The sequence below is a fragment of the Aphidius gifuensis genome, linkage group LG1 (assembly GCF_014905175.1).
Source record: "Aphidius gifuensis isolate YNYX2018 linkage group LG1, ASM1490517v1, whole genome shotgun sequence".
In the NCBI taxonomy this organism is placed as follows: Eukaryota; Metazoa; Arthropoda; class Insecta; order Hymenoptera; family Braconidae; genus Aphidius; species Aphidius gifuensis.
Window position 1 is genome coordinate 31,884,599 of NC_057788.1, and position 15,827 is coordinate 31,900,425.

General features: G+C 24.9%; 6 protein-coding genes across 6 annotated transcripts; 3 read left to right on the forward strand and 3 right to left on the reverse strand.

The window, feature by feature from the left end:
- Positions 1 to 54: 54 nt before the first annotated feature.
- Positions 55 to 2,138, forward strand: LOC122860542 (protein SHQ1 homolog). The gene is made up of 3 exons (XM_044164394.1): positions 55 to 317; positions 404 to 1,648; positions 1,733 to 2,138. Exons 1-3 carry the CDS (start codon positions 175 to 177, stop codon positions 2,001 to 2,003), a joined length of 1,659 nt encoding a protein of 552 aa, XP_044020329.1. The 5' UTR covers positions 55 to 174; the 3' UTR covers positions 2,004 to 2,138.
- LOC122860544 lies at positions 2,054 to 3,896 on the reverse strand. Its single transcript, XM_044164395.1, has 2 exons — positions 3,238 to 3,896; positions 2,054 to 3,157 (listed from the first exon to the last, which is right to left on the reverse strand). The coding sequence occupies exons 1-2, from the start codon at positions 3,462 to 3,464 to the stop codon at positions 2,161 to 2,163; spliced, it is 1,224 nt and encodes a 407-aa protein (XP_044020330.1). The 5' UTR covers positions 3,465 to 3,896; the 3' UTR covers positions 2,054 to 2,160.
- Positions 3,897 to 3,951: 55 nt separating this feature from the next.
- Positions 3,952 to 11,111, forward strand: LOC122847802 (sushi, von Willebrand factor type A, EGF and pentraxin domain-containing protein 1-like). The gene is made up of 8 exons (XM_044145661.1): positions 3,952 to 4,316; positions 4,390 to 4,677; positions 4,750 to 5,005; positions 5,074 to 5,286; positions 5,357 to 5,521; positions 5,604 to 5,783; positions 5,855 to 7,215; positions 7,396 to 11,111. Exons 1-8 carry the CDS (start codon positions 4,059 to 4,061, stop codon positions 10,945 to 10,947), a joined length of 6,273 nt encoding a protein of 2,090 aa, XP_044001596.1. The 5' UTR covers positions 3,952 to 4,058; the 3' UTR covers positions 10,948 to 11,111.
- On the reverse strand, positions 11,020 to 12,609 carry LOC122860545 (mesencephalic astrocyte-derived neurotrophic factor homolog). The gene is made up of 5 exons (XM_044164396.1): positions 12,399 to 12,609; positions 11,950 to 12,049; positions 11,751 to 11,881; positions 11,510 to 11,651; positions 11,020 to 11,435 (listed from the first exon to the last, which is right to left on the reverse strand). The coding sequence occupies exons 2-5, from the start codon at positions 12,032 to 12,034 to the stop codon at positions 11,260 to 11,262; spliced, it is 534 nt and encodes a 177-aa protein (XP_044020331.1). The 5' UTR covers positions 12,035 to 12,049; positions 12,399 to 12,609; the 3' UTR covers positions 11,020 to 11,259.
- Positions 12,610 to 13,087: 478 nt separating this feature from the next.
- LOC122860546 (transcription initiation factor TFIID subunit 11) lies at positions 13,088 to 14,180 on the forward strand. Its single transcript, XM_044164397.1, has 5 exons — positions 13,088 to 13,291; positions 13,369 to 13,628; positions 13,708 to 13,795; positions 13,869 to 13,965; positions 14,047 to 14,180. The coding sequence occupies exons 1-5, from the start codon at positions 13,163 to 13,165 to the stop codon at positions 14,178 to 14,180; spliced, it is 708 nt and encodes a 235-aa protein (XP_044020332.1). The 5' UTR covers positions 13,088 to 13,162.
- Positions 14,181 to 14,258: 78 nt separating this feature from the next.
- LOC122860547 (biogenesis of lysosome-related organelles complex 1 subunit 4) lies at positions 14,259 to 15,623 on the reverse strand. Its single transcript, XM_044164399.1, has 4 exons — positions 15,282 to 15,623; positions 15,115 to 15,186; positions 14,813 to 15,046; positions 14,259 to 14,677 (listed from the first exon to the last, which is right to left on the reverse strand). The coding sequence occupies exons 1-4, from the start codon at positions 15,381 to 15,383 to the stop codon at positions 14,534 to 14,536; spliced, it is 552 nt and encodes a 183-aa protein (XP_044020334.1). The 5' UTR covers positions 15,384 to 15,623; the 3' UTR covers positions 14,259 to 14,533.
- Positions 15,624 to 15,827: the final 204 nt, after the last annotated feature.

The following is a 15,827-nucleotide window of genomic DNA, read 5'->3' on the forward strand; positions in this document are numbered from 1 at the left end:
GGCTAGGTTAATTAAAATCGGTAAAAAAAATTTCTACTAATCTTTACCATCTCTAAAAAAAAAAAAAAAAACACATGTTAAAGAGAGAGCAAGAGAGAGTTCAAGAAGAAGAAAAGCATTTTTTAATAAACAATATAGGTACCTAATAAATTTATCAATTAATTAATTAAAAAAATGTTGACACCACAATTTGAATTGTCACAAACTGACAATGACGTTACAATTAAAATTTATGCACGTTATGCAAATATTAAAGAAACTGAAATATCTGTTGAAGGAACAGAATTTTATTTTTCATCACCACCATTCTATTTGAGGTAAATAAAAAAATAAAAAGAGGACTATAGCTATAAATAACACAATGTAGTAAAACTTGTTTTATTAATATAATAAATTATTACAGATTAAATTTACCTGGTGAAATAATTGAAAATGATTTTGCATCTGGTTCATATGACTGTGACACTGGTACATTTTTATTAAAATTTCCAAAAGTTAAAGCTGGTGAATATTTTGATAATTTAGACATGATAACAACATTGTTAGCACCACGTAAAGAAAAAGTACCAAATGTTGGACCAATTATTGAAGTTATTGGTAATCCAGTAGCTCAAAATATATCAACTGATGATCAAAATACAAATAATGATGATAATGAATGGCATTTTCCACAATCTGTTGCTTCAAATATCATAGTATCATCATTAAATGCTCCAAAATATGGTTTTGCTAATAAAATAAGTGGAGCATTATCAGCATTTGATCCAGGTTGGTTAACAGATGTTGTTGATTTACCATCACCAGATACAACACCAATGAATGAACGTAAAACACTAAGAGTCAATGATGAAACAAATAAATTTGAAGATGAACATTATCTTGCTGATTTATTTGATCCAATTGATGAACTTGAATTGAGTTTAACATTCAAGCCATTTTGGTATGATTTAACTAAAGAAAATATAAATTTTACAAGTAAAGAATTAGATATTCTTAAAGAATTACCAAATAAAGAATTTATACTTGATGATAATGAAATTCAAAATGCATTATTTGGTATTGTTGATATATTATTTAGCAGTTGTTATAATCACAGAACAACACTTGATGAAAATACTGCTGAAAGTAGTTTTAATATTAATAAATTAAGTGCAACATTATCATGGTTTAATAATTATACAAATATTAAAGAAGTTGTTAATACATGTATGAGAAGATCACTTTGTTTTCAACGTTTTAGACACTGGACATTGTCAATGATGATACTTGATGATGTTAAAAAAATTATAAAACTTGGAAAAAAGCTAATAATCAAACGTTTTTGTGAAATTTATGAATTATTTAATAATTCATTTGAACCAAGATATATTCTAAATCAATTATACATAAGAGATTATTTAATTTGGTTACAAAAAATACCAGATAAAATTATTGAATCAATTGATACAAGTCTTGATAATATTATACCAAAAAAAGAAGACATGGATTTACAAATTGTTGAATTAGAAGCAGCTGCATGGTCATGCATAAAAGAAGATGAAGAAAATAAAAATAAAGAAAATAATCTTATTATTGAAAATCAAATTCATAATATGACAAATGACATAAATAATATTGTCATAAACAATGATGATGTAAAAAATAATAGGTAAATATATAAATATTTATTTATTTATTTTCATAAAAATTTAATTTAAATAATTTTTATATAATTTATTATTTATTGTTTTAGTTGTACAAGTGATTCAAGTGATACAAGTGATTCTAGTGATTCTAGTGACTCAGATTCTGATAGTGATTCATCAACAAGTGACAGTTCAAGCAGCAGTGATTCAAGTTCTTCATTAAGTTCAACACAATCTGATGGATCTGATGATGAACAAGAAAAAAAATCACAACTAACAATAATGAAAATGAAAAATAATAATGAAATACTTGATTCTGATGACGATGATGATGATGATGATTCTGATTACCATGATGAAAGTCATAAGCTAATTTAATTATTATTCATCTAAACAAAAAAAAAAAAAAACAACAAAATAACCATTAAACTTTATATTTTATATTTTTATTATTTGCAAAAATATAAATAAATTATTTTTAGTTTACAATAAATACTGCTTCAATCTAAAAAATACTACAATCAATTTTAATAATTTAATTTTTCAAGATATAATTAATCCATGGTAAAAGACGACTATAATGTGCAATCATTTTACTTTGTGATTCTTCATCTTCAACAGTGTATTCAGGTATATTTGTAACACTGTCAATTGAATTATTAATTTCAATATTTTCAGTAACTGATTGATCAACATCAGCATCAATTTCATCACGCCAAAAGTCTACAACTTCACCATACAAACCAGGACCTTCATCTTTATCAAAAATAATATTTTCATTGATAATATTACTTTTTGTTATTAAATTTTCATTATCATCAAGATGGCCATGATAATCAATATCACCTGTTTTAAGAACTAGATAATCATTTTTTGAATTATCACCATCACCACTATGACCACTATGACCACTATGATAATGTGGTGCATGCATAATTATTTTCAACTCTGGTAATACAAATTTATCATTATTATTATTTATAATTTTTTCATCTGGAATATTTGTTACTGTAATATCTTCATCAACAACAACTGGTAATTGTGATGTCACTTCAATGAGATTACTATTAACAAGTGATTCATCATTATCAATTGGTAATTCTGGATCATATTCAATTATTTTTCCATATGAATCACAAACACCACATGGATTGTCATTGTGCGTTGATACTATTGCTGCTTTAACATAAGGTAAATGCAAAATACTCCATGGTACAATAACTTGATATGCTAATCTGCCACAACGATCAATCACCATTATTTGATCACGAGTACCTTTTAATTTTTTCCATATATTTAATTCATCATTGTCTTTAATTAATATCATATCAGATGGTATTATTTCTTCAATTGGTTTATAATTTAATAAACCTGATGATATTTCCATTGCTTCATCAGGTGAGACATTCTCCCATGCTTCAGCTTCAATATTATTATCATCTTTATTATTGTCAATTGACATGGGTGTTATAACAAAAAAAAGTGCATCAGGAAAACCAGATTTTTCTAAACGATCTTTAAGTTGTTTCAACCTTTTATAGAAAAAAAAAATAAAATAGTAAATTTAAATTATTATTGTAAAATAAAATTAAAGTTTAATTATGGTACTTACATTGTAGCTTGTTTGTAGCTGAATGGCCATGAGCCATCAAGGAATGCCAATACATTGACAATTCCAAGTTGTCCCATGATAAAATCAACAGATGCACAATGTCCAAGTTCATCATTGATGTGTTGCACATTTCTTGGCATGATATTTTGTAAATTACGTTTATGTGATAAACTCATTACGTCAACACAACAACACCAAATAATGCCAATTAAAAATAAAAAATTCATAATTATAATTAAGCAGTATTAAAACAATTTGAGAAAAATAAATTCCAGTTGTATCAGTCGCTGTTTGTAGAATAAATCCAGTCAGGCAACACTTGTGGAGCTTATGTATTTTTTTTTTTTTTTTTTTCTGTTTTTTTTTCTTATTTTTTCAGTCTAAATGTGTATCCTTCTCCCAAGTTCAGGTCAAAAATATATTCATGTCCATTCATCACTCGTTTTCTAAACACATGGGTACACATTCTTTCATTATTTTTATTTTACCACGTGGTATAAATTATCGAAACATTTTTTCTATTGAAAATCGAAAATTACTATCTAGAAATTTTAAATAAAAAATTATAATTATATACTTAAATTGATATTGTTATTTTATATTTGATTTTTTTTTTTTTTTTTATATAATTAAATGATTTGAATGAACAAAGAGCAACACTGTTATCCTGTCTTGTTTTTATTGGTGTTGCTATCTCATTGCGATAGCCACTCATTGCGATGAGTGGCCACAGTTAAATAAAATAAAAATAATTCATAGAACTGTGTCAAACACTGGGAATAATAAATATCAATATTATAATTAATAAATTGATAAATAAAATGTCACGTTATTTATTAATATTATTATTATTGATATTTAACATAAAAAATTTATCATGTTTTTATGATGATAATTTGCGTTCAAATGATACTACTGATTATTATCAAACAGGAAGTGAAAAAATAAAAAATAATAAACCATTTAAAAGATATTTAAAAACAATGAAAAATAATGAAAATTATAATTTTCAAAAAATTGATATTTTATCAAATTCATTGAGAAATCATATTGATAATTTTCGTAATGACTCAGATATGGTAAATAAATAAAAAATGAAAAATATCTCGAAATTTATAAGCTAATAAATAATAAATAATAATTTATTAACAGATGGATATTGTTTTTTTAATTGATGCATCATCATCAGTTGGCCATGATAATTTTCAAAGTGAATTAAATTTTGTAAGAAAAGTATTATCAGATTTAAGTATTGATGAAACATCAACAAAAATAGCCATAATAACATTTGCTGGTAAAAGAATGATTATTAAAAATATTGATCAAATAAGTAAAAATAATTATCATGGTAATAAATGTACATTATTAAATGAAGAATTAAATAATATTAATTATACCGGTGGTGCAACATATACACGTGGTGCACTTTTAGAAACACTTGTAAGTATTTTAATATTTATAATAATTAAAAATATATTTTTTATTAATTATAATATTATTTATATTATCAAGAAAATATTAAAAAATAGTCGTGAGAATGCAAAAAAAGTTGTATTTTTAATAACTGATGGATTTAGTAATGGTGGTGATCCAAAACCAGTATCAATATTATTAAAAAATATTGGTACAACAATATTAACATTTGGCATAAGAACTGGTAATGTTGAAGAGCTTGATTATATATCAACTCAACCTGGACATACACACAGTTATTTTCTTGATAGTTTTAAAGAATTTCAAGTATTGGCTCATCATGCACTTCATCATGGTAAATTATTATTTATATTTTATCTTATCAAGCTGATTATTTAAATGATTTTTTTTTCGCTTTTTTAGATCTTCAAGTAGGAAAATATATTCGTTTAAAATCTAAAAAATCATGTCAACAACTTTGTAGTTCTTTAAATGTAATTGTTGATAATAATAACAAAACAATTGATGATTGTTGTGATAAAATAGCAGACTGTACTTGTGGTAGTACTAGTGGTCATTTAGCTTGTCTCTGTCCAACTGGTTATTATGGATCTGGTCTACAAGGCTCTTGTCATCGTGAGAAAAAAAAAAAAAAATATCTAAAATTGAATAAAAAAAAAAGAATAGCATATTAATTTTGTTTTAGCATGTCCAAATGGAACATATGGCCAAGTAGAAATATCTGGAGATTCATCAGAACATTGTGTCTCTTGTCCCAATGTTAATCATGTTACTTTAAAAATACCAGCAATTTCTGCTGATGATTGTGTATGTGGTTTTGGATATACAACAAATGGATCCAACTGTGAAGGTAAGTTTCTTTATACATCAACAAAAAATAAAACACTTGATACATATTTTAATATATAATTAATTTGATGATTTGTCAATAGCAATAACATGTCCAAAATTAATAGTACCAGAAAATGGTTATTTAGTTAAATCAAATTGTAATAATGCTGTTAATGCTGCTTGTGGATTAAGATGTAAAATTGGCTTTCGTCTTGTTGGTAATAGCATAAAACTTTGTCGAATTGATGGAACATGGTCAGGAATCGAAACTCAATGTCTTTGTAAGTTATTTTTATCAAATTATTATTATTATTAATAATTAAAACTAATTTTTTTCTATATATTTATTTAGTAAAAACATGTCCAATTATTCGTGCACCAACACATGGTCAAATTGAATGTCAACATGATGATGATAATAATAATTATAATATTGAAATAACAAATTCTGAATCATTGGCATTTCCAATTGATACACAGTGTAAATTTAAATGTGATCATGGCTATCAACTTCTTGGAAGTAAATTTAGAAATTGTCTTCCAGTATCACGTTGGGATGGTTTAAAAGTCAGCTGTAAACAAATTAAATGTGAACCATTAAAACCATTTGAAAATGGTAAAATAATACCAGAAATTTGTACTGGAAATAAAAAATTAAATTTTGGTACAAATTGTACGATAACTTGTTTAAATGGTTTTACTCTTGAAGGACCAGCTAAAAGAAAATGTGGTGGTAATCGTGGTCTATGGAGTCATCGAAAAGTTATCAATCAATGTATTGATAAAGTACCACCGGTAATTGTATGCCCAAAAAATTCAGTATGGAAAACAGTTGATGGAAAAAAATATTCACTTCCAACATGGTTAACACCAACAGCAACTGATAATTCTGGAAAAGAACCAAGTATATGGATAAAACCACATTTAGTATTACCTTGGAAATCAAAAATTGGTTTTCATACAATAACATATATTGCTCAAGATGCAAGTGGCAATAAAGCCAAGTGTAGATTTATCATCACAACAATTGACAAAGAACCACCGACAATTGAAAACTGTAAAGATCCACCAATTTTTCAAAGTACAAATTCAAAAGGTGCTGAAAATGTCACGTGGGATGAGCCAAGATTTTATGATAATTCAGAAAAAAAAGTACTGGTAACAAAAAATTATGAGCTTGATAGTTTTTTTCCAATTGGACATACTCAAATTATTTACAATGCAATAGACTCGAGTGACAATAAAATAAATTGCATTATAAATATAACTGTTGAAAATAGTTGTAAAAATCATCCAGTTATTTCAAATGGACAAACAAATTGTCATGAAAATAATGATGGAATAATTAAATGTGTTGTTAAATGCAACGAGGGATTCATTTTTGATAATCCAATTGACAATGAAGAAATAATACTTACTTGTGATACAAAAACAGCTTGGAATAATTCCCATACAGCATCTTGTTCACGGATCGAATATCCAACGTCATTTGAATTTGGTGGAAGTGTTTATTTAGACTCAAAAAATAATTCAATTTGTCATGATGAAAAGTTAAATAATCATGTAAATTATGATATCGAAAAAAAGCTAATAAATTTATGTGAAAAAAATGGAGTTAATTGTCAATCATTAAAGAGTCAACTGCTCAATTGTTCTCTGATAAAAAAAATAAGAAATAAAAGATTAACAACAAATCAATATAATGATACAAAATTATTAAATAATGATAATAATAAAATTGTTGAAATAAAATTTAAATTATTAACAAAAATATCATCAGATGATAAAAATAAAAATGAATTATTACACAGTGAATTAAATTCAATGATTAAAAATGATAAATTAAATTTTACAAATGTTGCATTAAATGTAAAAATTATATTTGACAATGATATTAAAAAAATTTGTGAAAAAGGTAAAATAATAAGAAAAAATAAATGTATTAAATGTCAAGCTGGTACATTTCATAATTTAACAAAAAATATTTGTCAAGCTTGTTCATTATCAGAGTATCAGGATAAACCATCATCAATAATTTGTCAAAAATGTCCAGATAAAATGTCAACAAAACGTACTCGTTCAGCAAATAAAAATGATTGTATTGCAATATGTCAACCAGGTAAATATTCGAGAAAAAAATATCACAAAGATCAAAAATATTCAATGGAACCATGTCACATGTGTGACATTGGTTTTTACCAATCAAATTATGGTAAATATCAATGTCAATCATGTCCAAAAAAAACAACAACATTATATCGTGGATCAACAAGTATTCAGCATTGTATTCCAATTGAAAATATAAATTTTTGTCATTCAGAATCATGTCTCAACAATGGAAAATGCATCAACGAATATTCTGGATTTTCTTGTGAATGTTCTGATAGATTTATTGGCTCTAGATGTGAAAAGTTACGTAATTACTGTGATTCATCACCTTGTCTAAATGAAGGTACTTGTATACCAAATGAAAATAATAATTTAAATAATTATTATACTTGTAAATGTAAAGACAATTATTCTGGTGATAATTGTGAAATTTATATTGATGAATGTACATCAAATCCATGCTTAAACAATGCCACTTGTATCAGTAGTGATAATGATTTTTTTTGTAATTGTACTGATGATTTTACTGGTGAAAATTGTGAAATTCCATTGAATCCTTGTCAAGCTGGTATTTGTGAACAAGGCTCAACATGTCTAACAACAATAAATGGAACCTGGTATTGTCAATGTAAACCAGGATCATTAGGTCGTCATTGTGAATTATTACCTTGTGACTGGTTACCATGTCATCCAAATGCAATTTGTATAAATATTATGGATCAAAAAACAACAATAAATAGTTACAAATGTGAGTGTCCATTGGGTTATGAAGGTGATGATTGTACAATTAAAATAAATCACTGTAAAAAATTACCATGTCAAAATGATGGTATTTGTTTAAACAATTTGCATAATTATACATGTCAATGTCAATTAGCTTTTGATGGTATTAATTGTCAAGAAAAACTTACGTCTGATTATTTAATAAATTTCGATAAACCTGGAATAACAGATTATGTGTTAATACCTGGTCCAAAATATAATTTAACAGAATTTACAATTTGCCTGTGGCTTCAATCAACTGATAAATTTAATTATGGTACTATTTTTTCATATGCAACTGATAATCAAGACAATGAAATAACACTTAATGACTATAATGGTCTAGTGTTTTATATAAAAGGTCAACGTATTATAACTGACATTATATTAAACAATGGACAATGGTATTTTTTATGTGTCACTTGGGAATCATCAAGGGGCACCTGGTTTATTTATGTCAATGGTATTATTCGTGAGAGTGGAATTGACTTTTTAAAAGACCAAAAAATACAAGCTAATGGTAGTATTGTCATTGGACAAGAACAAGATACTTTAAATGGTAAATTTTCATCATCAGAATCATTTATTGGTAACATAACACTTCTTGATATTTTTAATACAACATTGACGGATGAAAAAATTAAATATCTCACAAATACTTGTGATGATTATTATGGTACATTGATACCATGGTCATCAATTCAAAAATTTATCAAAGGAAATATTAAAATATTAAAAAGTACATTTTGTCATGATTGTTTGATACCATTAAATTATCCATCAAATTTTATCATCAATATAACTAATGATAAATCTGAATTACATATTTCTTGTCAAACTGGCTATAAAATTGCATACAATAATGATAATTATAAGCATTATAAAAAAAAATGTCTTAAAAATGGTAGCTGGGAAAGCTATGATGATATTATTTGTCAAAAAATTTATTGTGGACATCCAGAATATATTAATAATGGTCAAATAAATGGACAATCATTTTATCATGATGATTTGATAACATACACTTGTGATGAAGGTTTTAATATTTATGGTAATAATAGCAGAGTGTGTAATGATGATGGTAATTGGAGTGGTAAATCACCATCTTGTATTGGTGTTATTTGTAATGACATTGGAATGATTGATAATGGTGAAATTAAAATAATTGATAAACAATTGATGGCTAATGATGACAGTGAGAATTTAAAAATAATTCAAGCTGGACAAAGTATTGAATTTAATTGTCATATGGGATTCAAATTAATTGGTAATAATACATTAACTTGCAATGAAAGTGGTCAATGGAATTTTGATAAACCAATTTGTTATCCAGTTGGTTGTTTGACACCAAAAATACCATCTCATTCATCAATAAATATTAGCCTTGATTTAACAGAAAAACCACTTGATGTATATGAATTTAATGATATTTTAGAAATTTTTTGTGACAATGGATTTAAGTTTGATGTTGATGATAATCAATCAGAGTATGAATATTTAAAATGTCATGAAAATGGTAGTTGGATTGGTTCAATACCAAATTGTATACCTTTACGATGCCCATTGCCAAATATTACAAATGGAATTATTAAAAATATACCTGAAGAAACAGTACCAGGTGAAAAATTAAAAATTGAATGTCATGATGGCTATGAATTACATAATAATACAAATATATACTGTGAAGAAACAGAAAAATGGTCACAAGAAATACCAATATGTATTATTAAAAAATGTCAAAATATAACTAGTCATATAATTGCTGGATTATTTGTTGCAAAATCAAATATTAATAATAATAATTTGAATAATTATAGACTTGCAATTATTGGTGATAAATATAATGACAAGTTAATTCTTCATTGTGTTAATGAAGATAATAACTTTGTATTTAATTTAACAAATGGTTTGATAAAAAAATATCATGAAATAATGTGGATTTGTGATGAAAATGGTAATTGGATGTTACAAGATATTCATTTAAATGATGAAGAATTAAAAGAATTATTAGTGGTAGAGAATTTGTGTAGTGGTGTTACATGTCAACCACCAATACTTTCAACAAATGTCATTTTAATTGATAAAAATAATAGTAGTGTTAATAAAGAAACAACAATATGGAAAATTAATTCAACTGTCAAGTATAAATGTAAAAATGGATTTATACTTGAGGGTGTTGATGTATCAACATGTATGTCAACTGGACTTTGGTCTGGTTTTGCACTTTGTCGACCAGGAAATTGTACAGATCCATTAAAACTTCAAAATGCTGAAACTATTGCTAATGGTAATTATCAAATTGGAAAAATTATACAATACAAATGTTTGCCTGGACATAGACTTGTTGGTCAAGGTACATCCGAGTGTCTTGCCAATGGTAAATGGTCAATAATACAAGGAAGATGTCCACGTATTTCATGTGGTAAACCAAGTGTTTCTAGTAACATTACACTTAGTGGTAAATCATATCTTTATCAAGAACAATTGACATTCAAATGTCAGCATAGCAATTTGATCAAAAAAATTACTTGCATGGCTAATGGAAAATGGAGCAAATTACCATCCTGTAATTAATATTCTTTTAATAATAATAATAAGAATAAAAATATGGTATTTTTAGTTTAATTAAAAGCACTGGATATTTTTTTTTTTTTCTTTGTTTATTTAAAAAAAAAAAAACAAAAAAAAGAAACAAATTTGGATTTACATGATTTATTTACTCACTTCTTTCGTACTTCCTTTCATACTTGGCGACTATAAATTATTTAAAAATATCTAGATGATTTGACAAATATATAAATGAAAAAAGAAACTAAAAATTTGTTATCTTCTTTGAATAAAAAATAATGTATAAATTGTTATTGTTAATTATTATTTTTTTGTTTTTTAAAGTTCACTTTTTTTGGAAGTTGAGTATTTTGGTTTAAGTTCTTCGATTCTTTTGATAAAATCAGATTTTTCAATACAACCATCACAATTTTCATCCCAGTCACTTAAAATTTTCTTTAAATCACGAACTTTAAGTGTTTTTAAAACAACTTTTTCCAAATCAATTTGTTTATCTGTTTAAAAGAAAAAATAAAAAAAATGCAAATTAGTTATCGGATAAATAAATATAAATAAGCATTATAATTACCAAATCGAAGATCACAAATTTGTGTATCTTTCTTTTTTAATAATTCACAAATTTTTTCAACTGGATAATGACGTGATAGAGGTTTGCTCAATTCACCAAGCATACCAGTTGCTGAATCACTTGATCCACCCAAATAATAGCACTGTATATTTATTTAGCAAAAAAAAAAAAAACCATTAGTTGTTTAGTTAATAATTGAATAACCAATAACCATTTGATATAAAGAAAAATTACAACTTACAAAACGATTTTCCTTTGAATTAGCTTTTGTTTCTTTACAAAACTTTTTAAATTCACTTTCAATTTTATTAAAGTCTGATTTTACATCACTGCTAAGTGTCTTTGAAAATTTTTCAACTATTGCTTGGCAAACTAAAATAATAATATAGCAATTAATAATTTATAGAAGATAAAAACATATATTTAAATAAATAAATTACCTTCACATTCGCCTTCTTTCAGTGCAGATACTGACAAACCAAATCCCAAGATTAAAAAAAGAGACATTAATTTTACTTGCCACATGATGATGTAGTATGTCTACAAAAAAAAGTAAATAAATTAATTTAACAAACATTAAACTAACAACTTTACAAGAGATAATTAATTTTTTGTTTTATCTATTTGCAAATTGCAACCCACTGTCAAGGAAAATTCTAGAAATAAAAAAAATAAAAAAAAAAAAAGAGTATTGTTAATGGAAAAATAATTATAAAAATAGTTATAAATTGATTTAAATACGTTTTAAAATATCAATAAGCCATATAGAAAATTAATAAATAAATTTAATATTAACAAATTTTATTGATAAAACAATTATCTAAGGTTATAATTTCCAAGAACAAGCTAAACTCGATAACCGGCAAAAATAATTTCAAAAAGTACTCACTGAATTATTAAATGTAAATTTAAAGAGCTAAAATATTTAAGTATTTGGCACAAGAATAAATAACAACAGTTGTTTTTTAATTATTTTTTTTGTCGACGTTACAATATATATGTAAACCTCACACAATTTTGACGACTTTATTTATACCACGTTGGATTTTTCTGTCAAAAAAATTATACTTCTGGAATCCCAGCTGTCGTATTATGATTGGTTAAAAAATAAGTTAACGTCAGCGAATTACCATTGGTCCACGAATTTTAGCTATAGTTTAATAAATTCACTAAATATAGTTTGATGGGAAAAAAAAACAACAAGGTGAATTTTCAATTGTCAACAACTCGAATTTATTTATTTATAGGTTATACAATAAAATACAAACATACAAATATAATATTAGATAATTTTATACATTGTTATGTATAATATTGTACAAATGCTATATATATTTATCAATATGATTACTATGGTATAGTATATGATAATTAAATATTAATAATAAATGAATATATAAAATCGTATATAATGATGGTTAATAAATAATAATATGAATATAAGAATTTAAGATTTAGTATAATATTCTTATTCATAATTATACTGTATTTTGATTGGAAAATATTAATCAACAAGTTATTAATTTTCAATTGTCATAAACAAAATTTATTTATATATATTGTAATGATAGGTTATGAAATTAAAATACAAAAACAACAACAAATATACAAAATATTTATAATAAACAATATAGTTAATTAATAAAATAAATAATGGATAATTTATTTGGTAAAGATGACTCGGGTAATGATAGTGATTTAAATAATCTTGACAATTCAAAAGATAAATCTATGAATGATAGTAAAGATGATTCAATTGAAATTGATGAACATGACATAAAGGTAATATTATATTTATTGATTTATATATATTGTTTATTAATTAATAATAATGTTGTTAATTTTATTTATTTATTTAGCAAGAATTAAGCTCTTCTGAAAATGAACATAATGTAGATTTAAATCGTTCAATGTCAATTGAAGATAGTGATGTTACTCTTCCACTTGATAAACCAACAAAATTATCAACAATGAATTTAGATAATAGTCATGATGATGATTTATTTGATACAGAAATGAGTTTATCAAAATTACCTGAACCACAAATTATCAAAGATAGACGAGAGAGTAAAGAAAAAAATAAACGTGAGCTAGAAGAAGAAGAGCGTGAAAAAATGCAGTAAGTTTTATCTATTTATTTATTTATAAAATATTTAAATTGTGACAATTTTTAATTTATATTTTTATTTATCTAAAAGAGTTTTAGTGTCGAATTTTACGGAAAATCAATTGGATCGTTATGAAATGTTTAGAAGATCAGCATTTCCAAAAGCATCAGTTAAAAGAGTAAATAATTGTTATTATATTATATTATTTAAATATTAAATATATTGTTGATATTTATTTGTATTTTTTCTAGATTATGCAGACAATAACAGGTTGTTCTGTATCACAAAATGTTGTCATTGCAATGTCTGGAATAGCTAAAGTATTTGTTGGAGAAATTGTAGAAGAAGGTATTAATAAAAATAAAATAATTAATTATTTTCTTAAATAAATTGTTGATTTTATTATTGTCTGTTTTTTGTATCATTCAGGTCTTGATGTAGAAGAAGCTGCTGGTGATACTGGTCCACTTCAACCAAAACATCTTCGTGAAGCTGTACGAAGGCTACGACTTCAAGGACAAATACCAACATCTCGATCACGCAAAGCTTTTTTAAGACTATAATCTATTTATCAATTCAAATATCAAATGATTTATTTCATTTGTTTTTTATGTAAATTAACAATCAATTTTTTTAATTTTATCATTTAAATATATTATATACTATAAATTAATTATTTTCTATTATCATTATTTCGTCAACAAATATAAATTATTTATTTTCTTATGATATTCCATTGATACTTAAAAGAAAAAAAAAAAACAAACAAATACACTTTGGTTGTACAAATTGTATTAGCAACAATGATAAATTTTTCAATAGACAAATGCCAACATTTTTTCAAAACTCCACTATTAAATTTGACCAGATAAAAAATATTTAAAAAAAAAATAATTTTCACAGCTAAATAATTAAATTAAAAATCATCAGTAATATCAAAGGCATCTTCTGTTCGATAAATCATTGGTGATTTAAATGGATCACGTCGTGGTAGTTGTGATGAACTACTAGCAGTCGATGTTGATGCTGTTGATGTTGAATTATCTTGACTTTTTGATTTCTAGAAAATTAAAATCAACAACAAAAAATCATGTAATTGCAAAATATATATTATATCAATTTATTACAACATAATCATTTTATTATTATGAAAATAACAAAAAAAAAAAGATAGCTTATAGTGATCACTACTTACAAAGAGAGAAAGTGGTTTTAGTATACCAAATAATCTATCTGATACAGTGCTGTAACCACCCAGTTCATTTTCAGCAGTATCAACAGCAGCTTCAAGATTACTCAAATCAACACTTGCCTTGGCAACAATATTTTCCAATGCATCAATACGTTTAAATATTGTCATTAATTCAGACTCAGCTGATCGTAGTTTAACAAGATGTTCATATGCACACTCTGCTCTTAAATTTTGTACCTAATAAATAATTAAATTACTATTATTAATTATATTTAAATAAAAAGATGATATTATAATTAGATTACCATTCCAACTATTGATTCAAACTCCTCCAGTCTTGCTAGCATTTCTTCAATTGTCTCATGAATATCTTGAGTCTTGATAATTAAATAAATAAATAAATGATAATGTTTACAAAATACATCTAGGTTATGTTTGTAAATTATTAAAAATTAAATGTTTATAATTTTACCTGATTTGGGAGATCCAGTTTAATGTAAGAAGCATAATCACGAGCAGTATCTTCAATCATTTTATTATACTCATTTTTATTATTATTTGATGATTCTGGCATTTTTATTATTGTTGTAAAATTATGTAATATTATTTAATAAATTTAGTTGTATTTACAAATTACATGGTAGAGTTTATTTATCATCATTAATCAACTAAATTTATACTTTGTTGTGGTGTGTGGTGTTGTGTTTGACAAGTACTTTCAACAATTTCTACACTCTGATAATAAAAAATTATATTAACAAGTGTGGGGGGATGTTCATGATGAAGCATTGACTCGTGTGTGTCTTACTTTCGTCATACAATATACCTAATATATATATTTACCTTGTTTAGAAATATATTTTAAAAGTATTTATTCTATTTAATTTATTATTATCAAGTGAGAGAAAAAAATTACATTATGAAAAAATATTGAGATTTAGAAAGTCAATACTTGGGTAATTATTGTTAAATCATTTCGAGGAGATTTTTTTTTTGTTTATTCTTTTCGAACGACAGA

Coding starts and splice junctions, on each gene's coding strand:
- LOC122860542 (XM_044164394.1), top strand. CDS start 175: ATGTTGACACCACAATTTGAATTGTCACAAACTGACAATGACGTTACA. Junction 318..403: donor TCACCACCATTCTATTTGAG/GTAAATAAAAAA, acceptor AAATTATTACAG/ATTAAATTTACCTGGTGAAA. Junction 1,649..1,732: donor GATGATGTAAAAAATAATAG/GTAAATATATAA, acceptor TTATTGTTTTAG/TTGTACAAGTGATTCAAGTG.
- LOC122847802 (XM_044145661.1), top strand. CDS start 4,059: ATGTCACGTTATTTATTAATATTATTATTATTGATATTTAACATAAAA. Junction 4,317..4,389: donor TTCGTAATGACTCAGATATG/GTAAATAAATAA, acceptor ATTTATTAACAG/ATGGATATTGTTTTTTTAAT. Junction 5,287..5,356: donor TCTACAAGGCTCTTGTCATC/GTGAGAAAAAAA, acceptor ATTTTGTTTTAG/CATGTCCAAATGGAACATAT.
- LOC122860545 (XM_044164396.1), bottom strand. CDS start 12,034: ATGTGGCAAGTAAAATTAATGTCTCTTTTTTTAATCTTGGGATTTGGT. Junction 11,882..11,949: donor GAAAGAAGGCGAATGTGAAG/GTAATTTATTTA, acceptor TTATTATTTTAG/TTTGCCAAGCAATAGTTGAA. Junction 11,652..11,750: donor ATTCAAAGGAAAATCGTTTT/GTAAGTTGTAAT, acceptor ATAAATATACAG/TGCTATTATTTGGGTGGATC.
- LOC122860547 (XM_044164399.1), bottom strand. CDS start 15,383: ATGCCAGAATCATCAAATAATAATAAAAATGAGTATAATAAAATGATT. Junction 15,047..15,114: donor TTGAATCAATAGTTGGAATG/GTAATCTAATTA, acceptor ATTATTTATTAG/GTACAAAATTTAAGAGCAGA. Junction 14,678..14,812: donor TAAAACCACTTTCTCTCTTT/GTAAGTAGTGAT, acceptor TTAATTTTCTAG/AAATCAAAAAGTCAAGATAA.
- LOC122860546 (XM_044164397.1), top strand. CDS start 13,163: ATGGATAATTTATTTGGTAAAGATGACTCGGGTAATGATAGTGATTTA. Junction 13,292..13,368: donor TTGATGAACATGACATAAAG/GTAATATTATAT, acceptor TTATTTATTTAG/CAAGAATTAAGCTCTTCTGA. Junction 13,966..14,046: donor TGGAGAAATTGTAGAAGAAG/GTATTAATAAAA, acceptor TGTATCATTCAG/GTCTTGATGTAGAAGAAGCT.
- LOC122860544 (XM_044164395.1), bottom strand. CDS start 3,464: ATGAATTTTTTATTTTTAATTGGCATTATTTGGTGTTGTTGTGTTGAC. Junction 3,158..3,237: donor AGCTACAAACAAGCTACAAT/GTAAGTACCATA, acceptor TTTCTATAAAAG/GTTGAAACAACTTAAAGATC.